The 22,349-nt window shown below is 48.6% G+C and overlaps 1 protein-coding gene across 5 annotated transcripts in view; it reads right to left on the bottom strand.

Annotated features, from left to right (window-relative positions):
* The window catches only part of ILDR2 (immunoglobulin like domain containing receptor 2), a 60,567-nt gene extending 38,428 nt beyond the window's left edge, over nt 1–22,139 (bottom strand). For 2 of the 5 annotated variants that reach the window (XM_044267000.1, XM_044267001.1), the window contains exons 1-3: nt 22,022–22,139; nt 5,967–6,299; nt 4,931–5,050 (exon numbers count right to left, since the gene is read on the bottom strand). In XM_044267000.1, the coding sequence (XP_044122935.1) occupies nt 4,931–5,050; nt 5,967–6,299; nt 22,022–22,067 (499 nt within the window). In that variant the 5' untranslated portion in view covers nt 22,068–22,139. Of the gene's footprint in view, nt 1–4,930; nt 5,051–5,966; nt 6,300–7,227; nt 7,254–19,777; nt 19,823–21,075; nt 21,172–22,021 lie in introns of those variants that run through there. The other 3 variants (XM_044267003.1, XM_044267004.1, XM_044267002.1) reach the window with 3 other exon arrangements.
* Nucleotides 22,140–22,349: the final 210 nt, after the last annotated feature.

The raw sequence follows: 22,349 nt of genomic DNA, 5'->3' as shown, positions 1-22,349 counted from the left end.
AGAGGCGGAGAGAGAGGCAGGCTTCCTGCTGAGCAAGGAGCCCAGTGCAGGACTCAATCCCAGGATCCTGGGATCATGACCTGAGCCGAAGGCAGTGGCTTAACCCACTGAGCCACCCAGGCGTCCCAAATATTTTTTTTTTTTTTGTAAGAGTGCCCCAGTTTACTCTGGGGAGATGATTTTCCTCCACATCTTGGACTAGTCACCAAGAGTCCTTGATCTCCCAAGGCTAAGCAGCAGACGCATGTCCAAACTGGGCTAACTCGACTCACTCACCTGAGACTGCCTTGAGTGGAAAAATGAAGAAAAAAAACCAAAAAACCCAGAAAAAAACAGTTAAATTGATTTTTTCTGGCTATGGAGTATTAAAGACATTGTTCACTAATTCTTGCTACATAGACCCTACAGCATCTCTGACACATCAAGGACTATGCTGTGTTCATCAAAACATCTTCATTTTTTTCCCAGGGAAATACAAAATAACAGCAGAAGTGACCCATGTCACCGCCAGACCTGGTCCCTAAAAAGTCCCACATGACGTTTCTCACTCTCTCTTTCTGAGCAGGTGGGAGCAAATGTCTACGGTCCAGCTGAGCCAAACAATGGAGAAGCTTCGACCCCCTCCTCCAGCACCTGGAAGGGAGCTACCCAGGTAAGCCTCCTAGCTCACATCTGACTCGGACGAGAGGAATTAAGAGGTTTCTACTACATGTAGTAAGTCACTGGGACTTGGGGGATGTTTTTACAGAAGCTAACAAGCATTACCTTAGCATACTATCCTCTTCAGAGACAGATTGTCCAGCCTTCCTTTCGATTATGACACCCTTCCAACAACTGAGTTTCCTACTGAAGTTAGCCAGAGTCCAACTCTGTTGCTTCCAACCACAGTCCTGGATGGACCCACCACCAGTAATAATCGAAAGAGCCAGATAAAGAATTATGGCCCAGTGAGATGAAACCATGTCACCTCACTTGAGACTGTAGACATCTATGGTACTGACCTTTGTAAGTCAACAAATATATACTTAGCACTTGCCAACATTTAAGGGGCATAAAATATTAGTTATAGATGCTATCTGTTTATCATTTTTTAAAAAACATTCACACAGGCCTCTTTATACTCAAGAGGCATTACAGATGTAAAGATAAACGAGCATAAGTCCTTTACTCTGAAAAGCACATGGTCCAGTGTTATGGAGAAGCCTCCAGTGTTGTGGGAGAAATCAAGACAAGTACCGATGCAGTACCACGGGGAACCACTCCCAGGAAGCAAGCCAGGATATAAGACTGACAGGTTCTGCCCTTGGCCCTTTCCACTTTATATAAACTTTCTGGGTGACTCATCTATTCTTTCATGGCTGTACCACTAAGAATTCTCAAATCTATTATGTCTGATCCTTGCTTCTCCCCTGGGTTCCAGACCTCTATTTCCAGTTGTCAGCAGGATATCCCTACCTTGGCTTCCCACAGGCCTCCCATATTCAACATGTCAAGAACCAAAGTCATTCTCCTGCCTCCCCAACCTGCTTTCCAACCTGTATCCTCTCTTGGTTGATGAAACAGCTGGCTACCCAGCTAGCTAGAAATCATGGTGTCCTTTTGACTCATCCCTCTCTCTCATTTCTTTTTTTTTACATTAGTCACCAAGATCCATCCCTTCCGTCTCTGAAATGTTTCTGTGTTGTCACTTCTCAAGCCACTGGTCTGGTTCAGAATCTCACAGGCTTTCACCCACGCTGCTGCAGCAGCCCCACAGCCCAGGCCTCTGTTCTTGCATTCTTTTGCATGGTCTACCCTGCTGATAAGTAGTGCTTTTGACCCTGAGATGGCACTTCATTCCTCTGTTGGTGCTTCTGTACTGGCTCCCCAAAGTCTTCAGGACAAAGTCCAAATTTCTTAATCTGACATATAAGATACTTCACCATCTTGTTCTGTCAACATTTCGTCTTCACCTTTGTATGATGGGAAAAAATAAATTCTTAACTTCTTCTCTACTTTATCCTTTTAACTCGCCTTTCCTTACTAATTGGCCAGCTGAAATTCCAACCAGTTTTCTGCCCCCCGCTTCGTGATCGTCTTCAGAGCTACGCTCAGCAACTTCCAGCCACCATCAACAGTTTCTTTTCATTCTTGTGGGATTATTCCTTTTAACTCTGACCTACAGCAAAAGGCCATAGTCTATTCTCTCTGGCTTCCTTGTGAATCAATGTCACCCTGTACATTCTTGTAACCAACCTGTAACCTCTTCTATCTTTGTCACGAGGACTGAAGTCCTGGGAAGTCATTTTCTTGTTTGTCAAAGTAGTCACATCCCTCATGTTCCTCAACTTTTCAATCCCCAAATTCTGAAATTGAAATGGGTCTCAGAAGTAACCTAAACACCTTTTCTTATATGGAAATGTCTCATTTATAACAACCCCTAAGATTTTTTTCCACCCTCCTGGGACAAAGAAGTCACTACTCCTGAGAAGGCTTATTCCATCTTCAGATGGCTTCAATTGTTAAGTTTTTTTTTTCATTTTGAGATGGACTCCTGCCCCTTGTAACCTCTACTCCTGGTTCTAGTTCTATGCAGCCACACAGGTATAGTAAGTTTCTACGCCCTCCAATTTCAACTGGAGATACTTCCCAAGTCCTCTTTCACTAGATCAAACCTTCCCAGCCCCTCTAACCATTCCTGATGTAATATTCAATGACTGAGGCAGTGGCTCATGGAGGTTGCAATTAGCAGACTATTGACTCAGTTATATGCCCCCTGAAGTCTTCATCTTCTTGAGGCTGACTTCAGACATCAGGTTGCTCTCTTGGCCTCACATGAAAGGGATACCTAACCATTGGGCCTGTAGGATATAACAACCAAACAGAATTTTTTAAACTGTGACGATATTTTGGAACATTCTACGAAGGGTATCAAGACAAAGAAGACTCAGAAGTTTGCATCTGGGAAGTAAATACAGTCCTTCCTGTGTCTCAAAAATTCTTATTGATTTCAAACTCACTTCTTTAAATAAATAGCACAACTAGTGTTGCCCTAAAAAGTTCACATGGCAAATATACCATGCTCTGAACATTTCTAAATAACGTGGAACACAGCGGAGTGATGTGTTTCTCCTCCCCAAGAAAGCTAGTATGTACCTGCTCATCCACAGACACGCCTCTTCTGTGATGAGTTGATTTGCAGCCCCCCCCCGCCCCGTTTTCCTTTACCATTCTTTTTAGAGTGACACTGGTTTCTGTTCTTCATCTCTTCTCCCATCATTGGTGACCGTTTTCATCTGAGCCTTTCTTTCACCCACCTCTCTTTGCCCCAAGGACGGTGTCTTCCCCCAAATGACTACAAGTTTGGATCCAGGGGAATGCCCTTCCCGCATGTCAGCACATCCTCAGCGGACAAGGCTTTCCCTCTATTCATTTTCCCACATTTGCAGAATTGGGAACAAATTATTTAAAGTGGTTTTTACCTGGCATCCCTTTCCCCCGCACAGGCAATTACTTCTCTGCAAATGTCTGCACTGGCCAGATAATTGTGTCCACAATTAGCTAATTGCAGGCTCAATGAGCCACTTGTTCCTTCAAACTTGGCCATGAGAGTTGTGTGATTGAGCAGAAATTTGTCTTTTTATTCCCTTCTGATTTACAGAGTCACTGCAGATCCCAAATCTGATTTCTCTGCATTCTTTCACAATGTCAGTATAAGCCTTCTTACTTTTTTACCTCCTTTTGTATGTCTGTCCTACTTCCCATTTTTCACAAATCACGGCAGCTATGCTTTACATATTAGACCCAAGGAATATGTATTTGAATTAAGTCAGCCCCCTAATAAAGGTTAATTATTATTAATTAAAGGGATAGTTATTAATAAATAATTACCTTAATACATTTTATAAACCATAAAAGTAAGGCAGCAGAATACTTGATTTGCTAAAGACACACAGTCATCACAGAGTAAAACTAAAAATCCTAAATAGCAAATTCCACTTTCTCCCTGGGCCCTGAGTTTCTCACATAGGGTAAAAGTAATCTTCAACCTCATTTGCTTTAAAAGAAACATTCCTCCAATTGCTATCACCTGGCTTCTTGGAAACTATAAAAAAAAAAGTCATTTCATCTAAAAAATGGCCTCAAGAATTTACCTTTTCTCCTACAACTAATGCAGTTTCTTTTCTTAATTTCTGTATATTTTATTCTAATTTTGTTGTACAACCAACATTTTATAGAACATGAAATATGTGCTCAATTTTCAGTTCCATACAAGGAAGTCATTTCCCACTGACATTCCTCCAATCTGCAAAAGAGGACGTGTGGTCAAAAATAATGAATTTTCCTTTACAAAGAAATTAATATTAATAAAGATTAGATCTATTTGCTTTGAGAATGATTCAGAAGCTTTTAGGTTTCAAGACATTTGCCTTCCAACTAAACCCTAGCAGACTTTCCAATAGTTCTTTCCATCAGGCACGTTTGATGGTTAAACCCTCCAGCTGACAGCCACCCTTCCTCAGGACTGTCTTACATGTCGGTAACTGAATGGAAAAAGATTCCTGACATCTTGGGAGATTCCTCACTCAGCAATGAATTCTTATCTCTTGGTTGTCTCTACTCTGCTTCAAAGGCGTCTGGCATTTTCTTCAACACTTAGCACACAAAAAGAAGTGAAGCCTAAGAGCAGAGAGAAATCAGGGTTAAGGGGACACAAGTGGAAAGGAGGGAGAAAAAACAACGCTGAAAGAGCAGAAGAGACATCAGGACCGTGCCAAAGAAACAAGGTGCAATATACATGGCTCTTGCTCATGCGGAGTTTCTAAAGCCCGTTTGTGCAAAAGAACTAAAGCCCGGTGTATGCACGCCCCTGGGTCACGCAGGGAGCAGTGAGCGGAGGGAGCAGAGCGAGGGGTCTAACACGGCTGAGCTGCCGATGGCTTTCACTTACCCAACACCAGCAGCTCCGCCAAGTCCTCGTTTTTGCCCTCAAGGTCATCAGGGGTGGTGATGATACAGTAATAGAGTCCGCTGTCTCCCCACATGAGTTTTCCAATTTGAAGATCTGCATCTGTTACCATAAAAAGAAGGTCCAATTCCTAAAACATCTCCCTGAAAGGAAAGCCCTGGACAATGGAGGGTGAGCAGGGGCTGTTCCAGAAGGAATGTCTGCCATGTTCTACTTCACTGCCTAAATGGTGGTTGACAAGATGTCTGCTTTACTTCCAAGGAACAAATAAACAAACAGATAAAAACCTGATAGCAAATACTAGCATCCCTAAGGTGAAAGACTTAGGGCATTCCCAGAAACTGGTCTAGTTCTAGTCCAGTTTTGGGAACAGAAGACTGCTTTCAACTAACCAGGTCTGCAGAAGTCCTTGAAAGCCAGGTCATTCCAGAATTACTTTGGACTCCTGGAAATGAGCTGGCTTCACAGGAGTTCTTCGAAATTCAAATGATCAAATAGATCAGGTCAGCCTCATAGGCCCTTTTCTTGTCCAATACTTTAGGGAGCAGAAGAAAGGGTAGAAGAGATACAGAACCACAGGGGGCTGGGGCCGAAGCATCTACCTGGCTCTGGACAGTGTATACATACATCCCTTCTCCCAACAGAGAAACTTCTTAGGGAAGTCTGCTCTCTGACTTTGGGAAAGGCTATAAAGGCTGATGTCAAGGTGTATTTGAGAACATTTTTTGATGAGAACCTCTTTCAATTCAGTTCTGATAGCAAGCTCCTCAGACTAGAGGTCAGGTTTGAGAAAGACCATTTCCAAAGCTCATCTCAGTATCTCTTCTAGATACTACACCCTTCCCCCTTTCCCCCTCGCTGTTGCATTAAGTCATTTGCTAGGCTTCTTGGTGCTTCCACTTCCCATAAATCAAAATCTTGAGGGGTTGCAAGGTGGAGAGTCTGACATCCCCCTGTGTTTGGGACAACAGAACTCATCTCCCTTCTATTCCAGGATTCAAAGCAGAGGTGTCATTACCATGCACGATCGTGATCTCTCTGCCCCTGTAGAAATCTCCCAGGGTGACGGTCGAGCCCTGTTTTGAAGCTACCACGCGGACAGTCCTCCTGCTGTCTAAGCAATCCAAGTAGGGGTCCCATTCCAGGTTTCTTTTGCTGAGAGACTGGGCCCGGGGAGAGGACATGCCCAAGGACTCCCCCATGCGATCCTGGCAGTAGGACTTGAACTTCCACTGCACGACAGCAGGCTGCCTGGAGGACGTGGAGAAGTGGCAGCGGAGCACAGTGGGCTGAAAGAGCATGGCCACCTTCTTCTTGTCGAGCACCGTGACTTGAAGGCCGTCAGCCATGGCTGTAAGACAGAATGAGTACATCCAATGGTACCCACATCCTGGACCTCACCTCACCTCACACACCTCTCCATCTCACCTCCCTAACCTGACCCCTCCCACCTTCTCCATCACAGTTAATGGTATCAATATCCATTGGGTCACGTTGTCTGGACACCTGCCTTCACTCCCAATGTCCAGGCAATCACTAAGCCATATCTGCCTGATCTCTCTCGCTCTCTCTCTTTAAGTTTTTATTTATTTGAGAGAGAGAAAGAGACAGCATCAGCACAAGCAGGGGGAGCTGCAGAGGGAGAGGGAGAAGCCGACTCCTCGTTGAACAGGAAGCCTGCCCTGGGGCTCAGTCCCTTGAGATCATGACCTGAGCCAAAGTCAGATGCCACCCGGGTGCTCCTCCACTTGATCTCTTAATATCTTTACTATCTTCTCTCTTCTTTGATCTCACCGCCATTGCTTCTCTTGGCGCCCTCTTCATTTCTTACTTGTATTACCATAATCTCTTGTCTGGTATCCCCACCTACAGATGCCCATCCTTGCTATATAGTTCAGACGATCTTTCTAAATGGGACTGCTATGGCCTACCTTCTTAAAACCCTTCCCTTAGCCTCCATAGCCTTTAGGATAGAACCCAAAGTTCCTGGGAAGGCACTGAAGGTGCCCCATCATTGAATCCCTCTTACCTCCTCAGCCTCATTTCCAGTGAGCACCAGAATAACCTCTCTATTTGAGCACCAAGAATAACCAAATAAGTAACAGGTTCCCCAAGAGGGACTTGCTAGCTCACACCTCTAGGTCTTTAGCACATGATACTCTCAGTTTCTGGAATGCTTTTTTTCGTCACTTCTTTCATTGGGAAACTCTTCTCCACCTTTCAAAACCCAGGTTAAAGGCTTTCGGTAGGCCTTCTCTGACCCTTAATTCATTACTCACTTCCTCCTTTGTGCCATCAGAACCTCAGCATCCTCTTTTAGACATTTCTTATAATTACTCTGCAAATATTTATTTTCATGCCTGTCACCCCAACAGAGTTGTCAGGTAAGAAACGTGTCTTATGTCGTGGTCCCAGCTTGTGAAGCCTGTAAGTCAACAAATATTTGATAAATAAAGACCATGAGGCTGGGAAGTATGACTTCAGGAGAAGTGACTTCCCTTCCAGCTGATAACCAAGCAAAGGGGACAGAGATGAAGAGAAAATGAAAGCTTTAAGAGAAATGAAGACTTTTCCGATCAAAAGCAGTAGACTAAGTTCAAAAGCTTTGAACGGTAATCAAGAAAAAAAAAAAAAGTGAGGAAAAAAATGCTAGAAAGCAGATGAGAAGTTTAAGTGGTGAAAAGATCCAACCTGAGGCCTGGTGTCCAAGAAAGAGGGAAATTTCAGTGAATGGCAGACCATGGGAGTGTTTGAGAGGCAAAAGCTCTCTATTAACTCAATGGTGTGATCTAGAAATTCCAAGCAAAGAGAACTTAACTTTCTCAGTTGGATGGGAGAGTCAAGAGTTTCTAGCTTGATCTGACATTCGAAGCAGAAAGAGAATGATGATGAGAGGCAGAAAAAAGGAATATGGATAGAAAGACACGGTGAAGAGGTTCTGAATTAAATTTAGGAGCCTGCCAAGTCAGCTTCAGGAAGCTTGAGACAGAACATTTCGCCCTAGAACTACAGTGGACTTGAGACCCACGAGGAAGGACTCATTTCCTTCGGGTGCCTTTCGTCCTTTATCACCGCCAGTGTTCAAAATGACCTCCTGCAAACACACTCACTCTTATGGTTCAAACATACATTTACTTATGAACGTCTCCTATGTTCTAATTCTTCTGAGGAGAAAACAATTTCTGCGTTCTGCGGAATGAGGAAGTGCGAGTATTTGAGATTTGCCAAATCTTAGTGTTTTGAACCTACCAGGTATCCTAGAATAAATGAAGGAATGCATGCACATGGTAATAGTCATTACTGTGGAAATTTCTAGAATTTTGTAGAGAAAACCAGTTAAATGTGTCAGAGGTAGCACAATACAGTAAAATAGCACTGGAATCACATAGATAGGGCTTTGAGTCCCATCTGGCCATCCAGTAGCCATGAGGCCATAAGGAGCCTCATAATCCTTACTCACAGGGCTGTAAACAAACAGCTCGCAGGGAGAAGACACTGGAGCAGCCCCTCGAACATCACTAATCCTCCTTCCTGTTTCCGGCCTTTTCTCTCACCTCCCACACCAAGGCTCCTGAATCTCCATGAACATTCACAACCAACAGGTTTGATTACAGTCAGAATATGCAGATCAGCCCCATCAAGGGGCAAATCATTCCTCTCTGGAAACTCACTGAAGAACCCCCATTTCTAGGCTCCATTGTTTCCTTCCACCTCCCCCCCCACCGCCCAATATTGACGTGGTTCATTCCACTGCTCCCTAACTCACAGAGCTGGATTGGGAAGATAAATTTCTTTACAGTTTCGCCTTAAATTCTATTGCATTAGTTCTTAACTTTGTCATTCTTCTCCAAATCCTTATTCACGCTCCAGTTTTCCAGGTAACAGAAAAGGGACAGAGGGGAAGAGACCAGCTAGCCGTGGTTGAGGCTGGAGAGCTAATCACAGACATCATTCCCAGTACAACGCTTTGTACTTGACCACACCACCTTTCTTCTCTGCTACCTGCTCAGGCTATACCTGGAAAATCCCATTCCCTAGTCTTTGTAGGATAAATAAAACCAGCAAAGGAGGCTGGTACTAAATAAAAGTGTTGTAGGGTTTTCTGTTTGTTTTGTTTCACGGAGGGACTTTTTTTTGACAGTCAAGTGTGGGGTTTTGCTCCTTAGCGTAGTACTAACAATAACCTCCTTCCCAGCTCTGTCCTCTGTTAATGAGATTAGCTGCTTGACCAAGCCACTGGATTCCCTCAATTTAAGAAAGGGAGCGGGAAGGGGCAGAGGGAGAGAGGGAATCTCAAACAAGCTCCACACCCAGCACGGAACCCAACGTAGGGCTGGGTCTCATAACCCGGAGATACGATCTGAGTTGAAATCAAGAGCTGGCTCAAGTGACCGAGCCACCCGGGCGCCCTTGGACTCTCCTAATTATTAATGGAAGTTCGTTGGTTCTCAGTTTGTTCTATGACATACAAGATAAAGTCATGCTCCCAAAAATAAGGAATAGACGGTCAGAAACATCTGCCTTTTTATAACGTGAGAGTTAAAGGCATGGAATTGGGAGTTAGCGCTAAAGTAGATTCCAAGCTTTACCACTTCGTAGCTGCATGACCGAAGGCAAACTTCTCAACTCACAAGTTTCACTTTCTTCACTGGTGACTATTTCCTCATTGGTACATAAAAATTGTAACTACCATATGGAGCTCACCGAGGGTTACATGAAGATTTAACCTAAGCACTCAGGATAATATGGTATACAGTGAGCACTCAGTAAATGTACCGTGGCTGCTGCCGTCAAGAACAGTCTGCTGACTTCTGGTGAAGCTGTGAACCGAGAGCTTGCTGAGCACAGATGCCCGGACGGGAGGTGCCGAATGCGTGTAGTGCAAGATGGGCAAGACTGTGCAAAAATGTTAGAACGGGTAATGAGGAGTTGCACAGTGATGGTGCCCTGGTGTGCTCCTCATGGCACCAACACGTGCGCACCTCCTGGAAATCAGAAAATGGAGGGTAACCACGTGTGCACACATGCAGGTGTAATGGGACCCTAAGACCGTAAGCTAAGGACGGAGCTGGACAACGGGAGAGGACAGGACTAGAAACTTCAAGGAAATGGCAGCGTATTGGACCTTTGAGGAAAATAAAAGTGAAGAATTAGAGAGAAGCTGAAAATGCCTGTCTCTGCTTTAGCTCTGTGAAGCTGGAGCTCCAGGAGGAGTGCCACCCAATTCTTGAGCCTCCCCTGGCCCTGCCTATTAGGAGCCCCATTCCCACTGGAGGGTGGAGTCTGGAGTTGCTCTTCCCGCCCAAGCCCTGAATTCCAGGTAAGGGCTTTGATTCCTTACACCCACCAAGCAGCATCTCTTTCGCTTAACCCGTGTTTATCTTGGACGGCTTCCTTCTGATTTGCAAACCACGCGTCCAGCTGGGACTGACGCTTACTCTGAGCTCCAGCCTGCTTGCCTGGGCCACAGTACCAGCCCCTTCTCTAGAGGATTTGGGACTGTTTCCTATCCCTTACTCGTGACTGAACCAAATCCGAAACTGACGTGGCTAACCGCCCAACTTCAAAAAATACCTCTCATGGGACCTCCATTCCTACCTCCAGATCAGGCCCCTCGGAGACAGTACGTAATTGCAGCAAACACTAAAATGCCTGAGGCCGCACGCACGCTGAGATCAGGCCCGGGAACACCCTCCCTCTGCTTCGCATTTCCAAGAGATCTTCCATGGAGTGAGGTTCCTATCCTGAGCTCTGGTCCCAACTCCTACAGAGTTTTTTTCTATTTCACCACTTGTCAGACACCAAAACCTAGCGCTTCTCATGCAAGAGTCTCTACAGGCTAATAAGAACGTTTTGGTACGCCAGGTAAACAAAAGGTCAGCGTCTTCGTGGTGTTCATCTGTGCATTTGATCTGAGAAACCTTATTCCTTCCCATGGTTCCAAATATCACTAAGTCGCGTTGGTGGTATAGTGGTGAGCATAGCTGCCTTCCAAATATCACTAAGTCTCAGACTCTCACCTCTCTGAGGCCTCATCGGCACGTTTTAACAGATGCTTCAAGTTCAACATGTCCAACCCCAGTCTTGTTCTCTTTTCCCACTCGTTTCTTAGAAAGCAATCCCTCCCCCCTGCCTCCCTCTAGCTCCTTTGCCAGTGTACCTCCATCCTATCACCTCCGCCAGAAGTCATAGCTTGGGCGATCTCCTGTCTGTCCCCGACTACATTTGGTTGGTCACTAAATGTCAGCATCTCTCAAATTTGACCCTTCTCGATCTCCACGTCACCACCTTAAATTAGGGTTCCACTCCTTCTACTAGATACCAATCATGAGATGCTTACTACGTGTCAGAAATTGTGTTAAGCATTATTGATGCAGTATCTTCATGATTTTTTCCAAAAGCTCTATAAAGTATTTTGTAGTATTATTATCATACTCATCTTATAGATAAAGGCCCTGAACCTCAGAGAATGTGTGTATCTTCCCTACCATCTCAGGGTTAGCAAGTGACGGTCAGGTAGGAACCCAGGCTGCAAAGCCCTTGACCATCCCTCTGCACAGACCTTCATTACCTCCTAAGTGGCCTCCGTACTTCCAGCCCCAAATCTAGAGTTGCGGGTTTAATCTAATCATGTCCATCCATGCTTTAAGGCCTCCATGGATTCCCCATTGCTTCCAGGGTAAGATCTGAATGCCTAGAAGGTCTTCCCTGAGATTTGGCCCCAAGCACGGTCCAGATGCACGAAAACAGTTTCCATTCTTTACTTGTCAATCTGTCACTCCTTTTCCCTGGGGAGACCCGAGAGCATGTAACTGAAGGAGGCCCAGCAGCCCAGAGAGAAAGCAGCACTGAGCATGGGTCCTGCAAGGCTGGGACTGAGTCCAGGCCCTGGTGACGCTGTAAGGGACGTCTGTGTCGGTGCCCTTAGAAAGAGACTTACGGAGGTGCGGAGAGAATCTGTGTGTCATCCTACAAATGAAAGCAAGTATTGCAGAACACTGGAGAGAAACGGCGAGAGAAGTCGGCAAAAGGACAGAAAAGGAAGTGAAGCAGGGTAGGGTCATTCCGTATAGGAGGCACCTATAAAAATTAGGATTCCTGACTGAAAGCTGTCCAGAGAGCATAGGAAAGGTCGTAAGTGAAGACTGGAGATTCCGTGCTCTTGGGCATTAGCAGGGGAGGGAATTCTCTTTCTCAGAACCCCCCCCCAACCATTCCTGTAGTTTTCACTGTGCCCTTGATGCACAGAAAAACTGCCCTTGACTATTAAATTCAAATTCAATCAAAATCATATTTCAAAACATTGTGTTAAGATCTGGGAAAATCAATTAAAAAAAAAAAACAACTTAAAAAAAGGGGCGCCTGGGTGGCTCAGTGGGTTAAAACCTCTGCCTTCGGCTCAGGTCATGATCCCAGCGTCCTGGGATCGAGCCCCGCATCGGGCTCTCTGCTCAGTGGGGAGCCTGCTTCCTCCTCCCTCTCTGCCTGCCTCTCTGCCTAGTTGTGATCTCTGTCTGTCAAATTAAAAAAAAAAAGATCTGGGAAAATCAGTTTAAGAGACCAGTCCCAGATCTTGAGAAATTCAATATAAACTTTACTTCTGACTCTAAGGTCCCTGAGGGCAGGGACGAGGATTCGGCTGACTCTTATCCCCAGGACAGAGCCAAGCCACAGAATACTCGTGAAGCTCCCACAATCGGGAAGGAATCAAAGAATGGAAGAGTAAATGAAGGATTGAGTCTAAATGACCTTTCTTAGCAGGTTGCCCAGCACAGAAGGGATTCTGGCAAATTACTAGAAAAGCCGCCTGAAAGGCGAGCGGTGACTGACAGCTCAGAGAGCGGCCCCAGCTCGGCGGCTCACTAGGCCAAGGAAGCTCAGCTCCACGTGCAGGCACCGCTTCCCCTCGTGCAGCAAGATAAGGTCCTGCCCCAATTCTCCGGTGAAGAAGAGGATCCCACACTCAAGGAGCTATGTTCCCGCAAGAACAACAGAAGCGGCATCTAAAGCAAAGCTGTTCTTATTTTAGCAATTTCATTTTTTCCCGAAGCAAGTTCCTTTTCCCCACTCGTTAATTGGTAAGCGATTCCTGCCTGCCAGCATCTTTGGGAGGGAGACCTAGAAGCACAGCCCCAGTTTGCCTTATTTTATTTGAAATATTTATTTATTTGAGAAAGAGAATACACACACAAGCGAGGGGGAAGGGCAAAGACAGAGGGAGAAGCAAGCTCCCCTCTGTGCAGGGAGACCGACATGGGACTTGATCCCAGGACCCTGGAATCGTGACCTGAGCTGAAGCAAACGTTTAACTGACCGAGCCACCCAGGCGCCCCGTTCAGCTCCATTTTATAAAACAAAGATCACTGCTGAAGGTCATGGAAAATCGTCATTGTAAAGAGAGGCATCTTCTGAAATTCTGTATACAGCCCCTGCATCTTTTAAGTCTCGAAGTCCCAGAAGTGGGATTTTGACCTCAGAATCACGTTTCCCAGGATATCTTGGCCTTCAGACTCCTAAGGTTTCGCTTCATTCAGTGTGACGGTACAAATCTTCCTTTTCCTGGCTTCAAGTTAGATCTTCTTTAAGACGTTTATCTTTTGTCCTCACACTGTTAACGACTGTCCTACTTTCTTAAAACACTGCTTAGGGACAACGGATGGGCAGGTTTTCTAAGTGTAGGAGATGAATATGAAGTATCCCATATCTCCTTTGGGTTTGGTCCACAGTCCAGATGAGGAAATAAAGCCTGTCCATCCCCCAGAAGCACTTTGAGGATGGGAGCAAAGTACTTGGAAAAATGTCGGGCGGCAAGCTCAAGGTTTAAAGGCAGAGAGAATGCAGATAGGATCTATTTTTTCCCGCTAAAAAAAGAGGAACCATTCATCTTCCTATATACCTGGGTTAAGAATAAAATAAAATAAAAATACTTTACAAAGAATAGTAGATATTCCTTGGTATTTGCCTAGTATCTAAGCCTGATTATCCAGCTCTCCCACTGGTTCTAGAAGTTAATTGCCTGCCTTCCAGCAAATTCCTTTCCTGCCTAAATTGGCCAGGATCAGCTTCTCCTGTTGGCTAACATGACACCTGACTACTCAAGCCATTTTATGGTTAGGGTGACCAGATGTACCATTTGGAGATTTAAAAAAAAAAAAAAAAATGACAGCATTCTTGTATGTTTTCTCCCTATTAGTCCCCAAAGGCAGGGCTAGCTCCCCCTCTTCCCTGGTGCTATGGTAAACGTCAGTGCTGCCCTTGCCCAAGAAGGCCTTGCTCATGGCCTAGTTCTTATCTGCTGCCCATAATGCTGGTACTCATGCACACTGTGCTTGCCATTCATTAAGCATATGTCCTACGTGTCCAACTGAGCCATGCTTTCCCATTCTCAGCTGCCACTGTGCAGATGAAAGCCAGAAGCTTATCTCTTTTCTGTCTGATGGGCCTTGTCTTCCAGAGATCGACATGAGCTCATGAGTAATGTCTAGCTGGCCTACCTACCGTTCCAGTGGGACTGAAGCTGCACTGGAAGAGGTTAGTCCCTGTCCTGCAAGGCAGAGGTCCTTTGGAAACTGTCCTGGTTCACAGATTCACTGATTCACTGGGTGGGTCAGCTTTCTGGGATGCACCTGCTCCTTGGACAGAGAAAACTCCTATAAGAAAGTTCTAACCAACCTCTACCACCTCGTTACCCGTATTTCTAGTTTAGATCTCCCACCTGAGCTCCAGACCCAAATACATGACCTCGTTCTCCATGTGGCTGGGACACAGACACTCCAACTTGTCACTCTGTAGAAGGAGGCACTAACTGCCCGCTTCCCTTAGTGAAGCAACTTCTCGGGCTTAATCCCGCCAACCCAAGCAAACACTACGTCTCCTAGCTTCTCTCTAGTTAGTGGTGACCGAATATTCAGGACGAAGGTACATGAGGAGAAGTGACTTGCAGCTTCTGGGCCACCTCCCCAGAGCCGCATGCCAACCTGCACGCCCTGGGCCTCTGCTCTCCTCGCTCCGGCTCTGGCGGGCTGAGAACGGCTGTCCCGGGGGCAGTCTGGGCAGCCGCATGTTGGGAATGGCAGACGTACCCCCAGGACGTCTGAATTGTTACCGGAGAGAGAAGGAAATTATTTTGTGTGAGTTTCTGTATTTTAGAGTTTCTCTGCCGTAGCAACTTAGACCGTACTTTTATAAAATGCAAAATACCAAACCTTGATCTCCCTCCCTCATGTGTTTCGTCTCCTGTGTTAGTTCATGCCCCAAAATGTCACCTCCAGCAATCCCACGCCGCAGGCCTGAAGGGTCTCTGGCACTCCTGCCCCTTCAGTGTGCAGGTCCAACCGTGTCCCCACCACCCCTCCACCTGCCGTCACCCTGTCCACCTCTCCCATCCCCACTGCACCCTGTGACGTCGGGCTCTCGGTATGCCTTGCCCCTCTTTCTGCACGAGTCTCCCACGTGGTCTCTGCTGCATGTTTGCCCACACTTATCCCACTCTCCACACTGCGGTGCAAATGATATTTCCAAAATGCACATCTGAGCATGGAACTCCTTTGCTCTGACCCTTTTAACGTGGCCTTCTAGCCACTTCAGGAGCACAAGGGACAACCGGCCCCCTTTCAGAGAGGGCCGCTCCCTTTCATTCCTCCTGCGGCACTAAATTCCCCAACCATACTAAAATATTTGGAATTTTCAGAGATCACATCCTCCCTGATTCTTTAAATCTGTAAATCCCCCTTCCTCCATCCCACTTTCCCCCGATAATTCCTATGTATCCCTCCAAACTCGCCCAGCGGTCACGTCCTCCAGAAGTTTCCTCTCGTTCTTACTGGAGTCCCAGCACCCCAGAGAATGACACGGCCGTTGCCTGAGAATTTCCTACCCAGCGCTCTGCCTCTGTCATCAGCGACAAACTCTCCCCAGCAGCCTTTAAAGACTCTGCTGCGTGGTAGGTACTCAGCACATTTGTTGAACGATTTAACCCAGTTCATAGATCAGATTATTTGTTCCCAGTTAGTTTTCCCTCCAGACTCTTGCTTTGCTCCCTGTAGGCAGAATGCACTTACCACTCCAAGAACCCTGCGCTCTTCCACGTGACCTGCACGCTCTAAGACGCGTCCAAGCAGAAGCTTCAAAGGCATGTGCCTGCTTTGGCTCTGGTCACTCTAGGCTCTCGCCCTGCCCCCTTGAGCCCTCTCCCACAACACAAGCCCAGACAGTGGCTGACCCTTCGTCCTCAGCCTCAGAAGAAGAAAATATTTGGAACTCAGCCAAGTCTACCAATTCTAGCCAATTCACAGCTGACCTGAAGCTGACTTCGGCTCCCACGTCATCTGAACAAGAACTAGATGTTTGCTCTTGAGAGCGTTTGAGAGGTGGACGCTGCTCATGGCTATATCAAAATGCTGACTGATACACCTCTTGGGGGCTCATAGTTCGTGTCGAGGGCCTACTGTGTGCCAAACATTGCGCTAGGAGTTTTACATATCCACTTTCACGATCACAACAACCCTGGCAGGTAAATTAAGTTCCCATGTTTAAAGCCAGAGAAAGTAAGGTAAAATATTAAGCTAGTATTCAAACCCAGGTCAGTTTGAATCTAATCCGTCGCCCTGCACGGCCTCTAAGTCTGCCTCCCGATGAGCCACGGGCCTGGGAGGAGTGACGGGGCAGGATCCCAGCTGAATGCGAGGGTTCGACTCCCAAGGCCAGGCACCACTTCCTGCAGGAGTGCGGACACTGCAGGAGAACAGGGGAAGCAACATATTCTTCTCAGCTCTTCCCTGTTTCTTGGCCCATAAAGAACACTAGTCATCCAAAATGCCTTCTTCCACTTTCAGAGAGCCAAGAGCTATCTTGAAGACCAAAATGTTAAGCATGCACATGCCACAGCTACATCCTGCGTGGCTCCTGGGTACACAGCACCAGCCCCAAGGCCCAGATGGGCTCTGAGATGCCAGCAGTATCTGCTGTCGCTGGGTCACGTCCTCTGCTCTGCTGGGCCTCACTTCTCATTTACGCCTTGCCTTTAGATCTCAGGGTCTAACTGGAAAAACTAAATGCTATTCTTTCTCACGTTCCCCTGCAACACTTCCCTGAGTTCTGTGAATTTTGAGCCTCACGACCCAGTGCCCCATAACAGACACCATGTATGTTCACTTAAGTCAAGAGTTCTACTTTGACCCACTGTGAGCAGAAAAGAATGTTTCCCTTGGATTCTGGTCCTTGACACAACCAAGTCATATTAAGTCAGTGACACTGTTTCTTGATCTTTTAATCAATAAGATGCCATGGACTTGGACAAGTTATTTATCCTCTCTGAGCCTTTGTGTTCTAATGTAGAAGTAGGTAATATTAGTCATTCTTGCTTAGGATGATCAAAAGGCATAATGTATATAAAAGTCCTTTAACATATGGGAAAGCATTATAGCATATAAAGAAGCAAGAGTAACCACCACATCATACCTTTCTTTATATTCTTGATTGGGGGAAAAAAGAAGACATAAAAGCTAAAATATGGGAAGGAGTGAAAAGGTGTGTGCATCCGGAAACCAAAGGGGCATCCTGGGGCCGTGTTGGCTCCAGCGGGATTCATCCCATCTGGTGCAAAGTGCTCACCTTCCTGTACCAGTCCCCAGCAATGACCACATTGCATTGTTCAGAGTGGACCCTCTCCTGTCCACCAAGCACTGAGTGCTATTCCATTTGTTCCTCTGAAAATCCTAACAAGACCTCTCCCTCCCCAGCTGGGGTCTTTCATTCCAATCATTAACGAACAGGGAAGGCCTAAAGAAATGGGCTTTTCACTGGGCGAATTATAAAAGGAAGACTGGACCTGTCACTTTTTGGTCATGACTTCCAACTCATCAAAATTAAGTGGAGACAAGATTCTAAACCATAGCATCTTTAGAGCTGAAAGTGACCTCCGAAGTCATCTCATTCAACAGATTATGAGACTCAGATCCCATGGTTATAGAGTTAGTCTATGGGGCAGGAAGGACTAGAACCCAAACCTTAATGCACAGGTCAGGGTTCCTCCCACCAACCACGTTCTGGTACTAAAACTCTGACCACTGAGTCTTAGGGTAAGTACTGAGCACTAAGTACTTACCCTAAGACTATAAGCATAGTATTGCCCTAAAACCACTACTACTACTACTAATTCCAAGCCTGTAGAAATGAGCCAACCAGCAGAATCATGTGAGTCTAAAATCTAAAGCGTGATACTGAAACAAGCCCTCTCTCCTGGTCCAGAGAGAAGCATCTGGCTGAAAGCAGGAGGGGAGAGCGGAGGGCTGTGATAGTGTTGAAAGAAGGTGCTCAGGTAAGAGCAAGATCTCTTCCGCAGGGAAAAGGAGAACAGAGGAGGGAGAGAAATTAAAAGTGTGCAGGACAGGGAAGGAGACAACGGAAGCTGAGGGTCAGCAGTACTCTTCCTTCCCCAAGACTAACATGAACACTTGAACTCTCCACTTCCAAGCCTGTCGGCACACAGTCACCAGGCATCTACCCGAATGCAAACCAGACCAGGTGACAACTACCCCTTGGAAATGTCCTTCCCCCCACAGGGTGGGTTAGGAGCCACCGTGAGGTACCCCCACTGCACTTGGTACAGATCTCCATTATTGCTTGGACACGAGCTACTCCATAACTGGGTCCTGCCACCAGAATGCGAGTGCTGTTCCAACCGCACCTGGATGTAGGGGTTTACTCAGCCGCTGACGAGGCATGAACACGTGTCTTCCCTCAGCCACCACCTCTCCTAGGAGTTCCCTTCAAGATGGCTCCATCCCCACTTCAGGCTTGGCTTGGGGGTGCCCATGCTCTCCTAGCCCCTCATGTGGCTCTCACAGCTCTGATTGGGAGACCTTCTGCTTCCCAATCAAAATCACCAGAAAACTGGGCACCTGGGTGGCTCAGGGGGTTAAAGCCTCTGCCTTCGGCTCAGGTCATGATCCCAGGGTCCTGGGATCGAGCCCCGCATTGGGCTCTCTGCTCAGCAGGAATCCTGCTTCCTCCTCTCTCTCTGCCTACTTGTGATCTCTGTCAAATAAATAAATAAAATCTTCAAAATCACCAGAAAACTCACTTGAGTCACTGACGAGACTGACTACTCTGTGAGGGGAAGGACTGGGTGTTTGCTCTCTCTTTGCCCTCAGCACCTAGCCTAACACTTGGAAAGCACAGGAATTTAGTATGTGCTTGTGGAAGGGATGGATAAATGAATGACTAAAACCGAAAGGCCAACAGAGCAAGCAACCGTCATCACAGAGAGCCCCGAGAGTCTCCAGGACAACGCAGGGCCTGCTTCCCGCCCGCGAGCGTGTTTGCGGAGTGGACACGGCACCCGCGTTCCTCACAGCCTCTGCTGCCAGCAAGGAGGAGGCGCCACCCGCATTCAGGAACAAAGACCGAGTGAACCCTCCTTCAGGTCCTACTGCTGGATGGCACCTGTTGCTAAAATAGCAGCTGAGAAGCGGTGTTTGTTCAAAACAACAATTTCGTGCAGGAAGCAGCATCACGATGACAATAAGAAATCATGAGGCTAAATATACAGCAGAATTTCGCAATGAAAGACAAGGAAGGAGCTGCCTGAGGCTGAGGGAAAAAACTGAAGTGTTGATGAGAAATTGCTCAGCCTGCATTAAGAGAGACAAACAGGGGAGGAGGAGGGAGGAGAAGGAGAAAGTGGGGGAGGAGAAAGGGAGGGAGAAGGAGAATGAATGTGTGCCCCCGCCCCTGACTCATTTTTAATCTGTCCTTCCCTTTCTCCCGCCCTCCGTGCCACCCCCTCAAGAGAAAATCCATTGATTGGGCCGGACTGAAATGTCTTACCTTTTCCTCTCGTGGTTTTTCTGTGCACGAGGAGCCTGAGCCCATCTCCTCCGTGACCGCTCCTCTCCCCCACCCCCCAGCCGCCATTGTTAGCTTCTCCACCTCGCGGGAGGCTGAGAGGCGAGGGCTTGGGGGGCGGCACCGCCGACGGGGGAAGCCGGGGCAGGGATGGGGGGTGCCTGCCGTGCTCAGAGCGATCTTGAAAGCGAGCCTCGGCCTCACGTGCAGAGCAGGGAAGCCCGGCTGTCTGACAGCTGAGGTGGCCCTAACGAGGACCTGTTGCCGGCCACCAGGCAGGGGGCGGCTTCTCCACATACCAAGCAAAGAAGGCGCAGACAGAGCAGCAACTCCCCTCAAAATAAACACAAAACGGAACTCCCTACGACCAAGAAAACCCAGAGAGGCAGCTTCGAAGAGTACAAATGGGACCGGCCTGGGGTTCGGGGAACTGGGGTCGAGTCCCTGTCCCACTGCACATGTGCTGTGTGCCCATCACCTCCCTGGGCCTCCATTTCTAGAAAATGAGGGCTGGCCTAGATGGCCTGTGGCCCCTTCCTCATAAAATCTTGTCAGCCATGTAGCAGGGCTCTGTGTTCCCCTTCTGTTTCCGCTCCCTGCAAATACCTCAAGTGCTTTTTCTGGGCACACTCTGGGGTGTCTGGAAGAGCATCTCTGACTTAGAGCCAGGACGCCCAGCTGAGCTCAGGGAGGTGGGTGACATGAGTTTCAGGCCCGAGTCCCCCACCCCCCCCAGTATGGCAACACAGAAGTAGAGGCAAATCAAGGACATTCAGAATCCGTGCGGGTGGAAGTGGAAGGCACTGGGAGGCCAGGGGAGTGGGGAGACATGGATCAGCCAAACCCTGAAATTAGAGATGATTCATATTTGAATAATGTGGGAGGGACGAACTCAGAGCAGCCCAGGGAAGAGGCTAACCCTGCAGACAAGGCCTGCCCACCCCCACCCCCACGCCTCAAGGCGGCACAGAGCAGAGCCAGCGTTAGGGTCCTTCATCTGGAACGGAAAGAAAACGGGGCCATCAATAATCTTATTCTGAAGCTAAGGGAAATAGAGCTTTTGCTTTGCTTCTTAAATACATTCTACCCTCTTTCAATGACTGCCTTAGATGTTTCAAACTTCCTACTGACTTGATTTTTTCAAATCTTCTGATTGGTGCCCCCAGAGGGGACAGAACTGCATTTTGGGGGTGCTGTTTTCTGCTTTCTCTCCTGCCCTGCACGGCCCTCATCCCGTCCTCTCAACCCTTCTGATCCCTTCTCCATCCCTCGGTCTCCACCTTGCTGGGAATCTTCGTCTCTTCCAAACTCCGGGAACCTTCCCGCCCGACCTCACCAGCACCCAAGCTGGGTCACTTCGTGAATGTCTCAGGGTCAGCCACCCTGCCGGGCCACCGGCCCCTCGACCTCGCAGGGCTCTGGCGTCAGGCAACAAGAGCCTTTCCAGACCTCAGGCGGGTGGGAAGAAAGTTCCCCCAATGGGAGGGAGAACCACGGAGTCTGGAGCCAGCGCAAGCGACTCTGGTGCCGGGAGCAGCTCTCCCTTCTGAGTGTCTCTGCGGTTCCTCCTTCCTGGGGGAGGACGGCTCTGCTCCGCTGTGGGACCGCTCCTCCCACCGGCACCGAGCGAGCGAGAGCAGGGCCCGAAACTCCACAACCAATCAGCCCCGGCCCCCATCTTGCCCCTCATCCCGCCCCACCGCAGCCCCGCAGCCGGGGGAGAGCGCCGCGGGGTCTCCCGCGTCTCGGGGAAGGAATCGGGGAGACACGCTCCTGCGCCCTCCCCTCCAGAAAACCAGTGCTCTTAATCAATGTCTCCTCCGAGCTTTCTTCCTTTTTCCTTTCCTTCCCCCCCACCCCCACCCCGCCAACCAGGCTCTTCCCAGGGCCCACGGCCCCACAAAGTCAGGGTAAGCCCGAGAAGAACCGTCGTGCGGAAGAGGACATGCCCGAGCTCTCTCGTGCGGAGTCCAACACCTGCCCCTCGGCCGTCTCACTTGTGTCGGGGGCTCCCCGCCTCCTCCATCATCTCGCACACACACACGCACACGCGCGCGCGCGCACACACACACACACACACACACGCACACACACCGCCCCTTCCCCCATCACCGCCGACCTGTGAGCAGCTGGAAGCCCAGCCGGGGGGACCCGGGCGTGGGGTGGGAACGCGGCCCCGAGGGAACGCGCGCAAAGTTGCTCGCCGGGGTCGGGAAGGACGCCCACCTGTTAGCCAGAAGACGGCGGTCCACGCCAGCACGACCCCGTCCATGTCTCCAACTTCCCATGCGGCTGGAGCAGCGCGCGAAGCGGGGGCCGGCGGCAGCGCGCGGCTCGGGGTAACCCGGCGGCAGCGGCGGGGATGCGGCCGCGCGCGCGAGCGGGCCCCCGGCCTCCCCCGGCGCCGCCGCCCTCCGGGCCCGCCTCGCCGCCCGCCCGGCGCGCGCTGCCGCGGGCTCCCCGGCTCGGCTCGGCCCGGCTCGGCTCCGGGCTGCGGCGCGGCTCCCGGCTGCGGCGCGGCTCCCCGGCGCGGTTCCCGCACGCCCAGGCAGCG

The sequence above is a fragment of the Neovison vison genome, chromosome 10 (genome assembly GCF_020171115.1).
Source record: "Neovison vison isolate M4711 chromosome 10, ASM_NN_V1, whole genome shotgun sequence".
In the NCBI taxonomy this organism is placed as follows: Eukaryota; Metazoa; Chordata; class Mammalia; order Carnivora; family Mustelidae; genus Neogale; species Neogale vison.
This window is presented reverse-complemented; position numbering and strand designations above follow the sequence as displayed.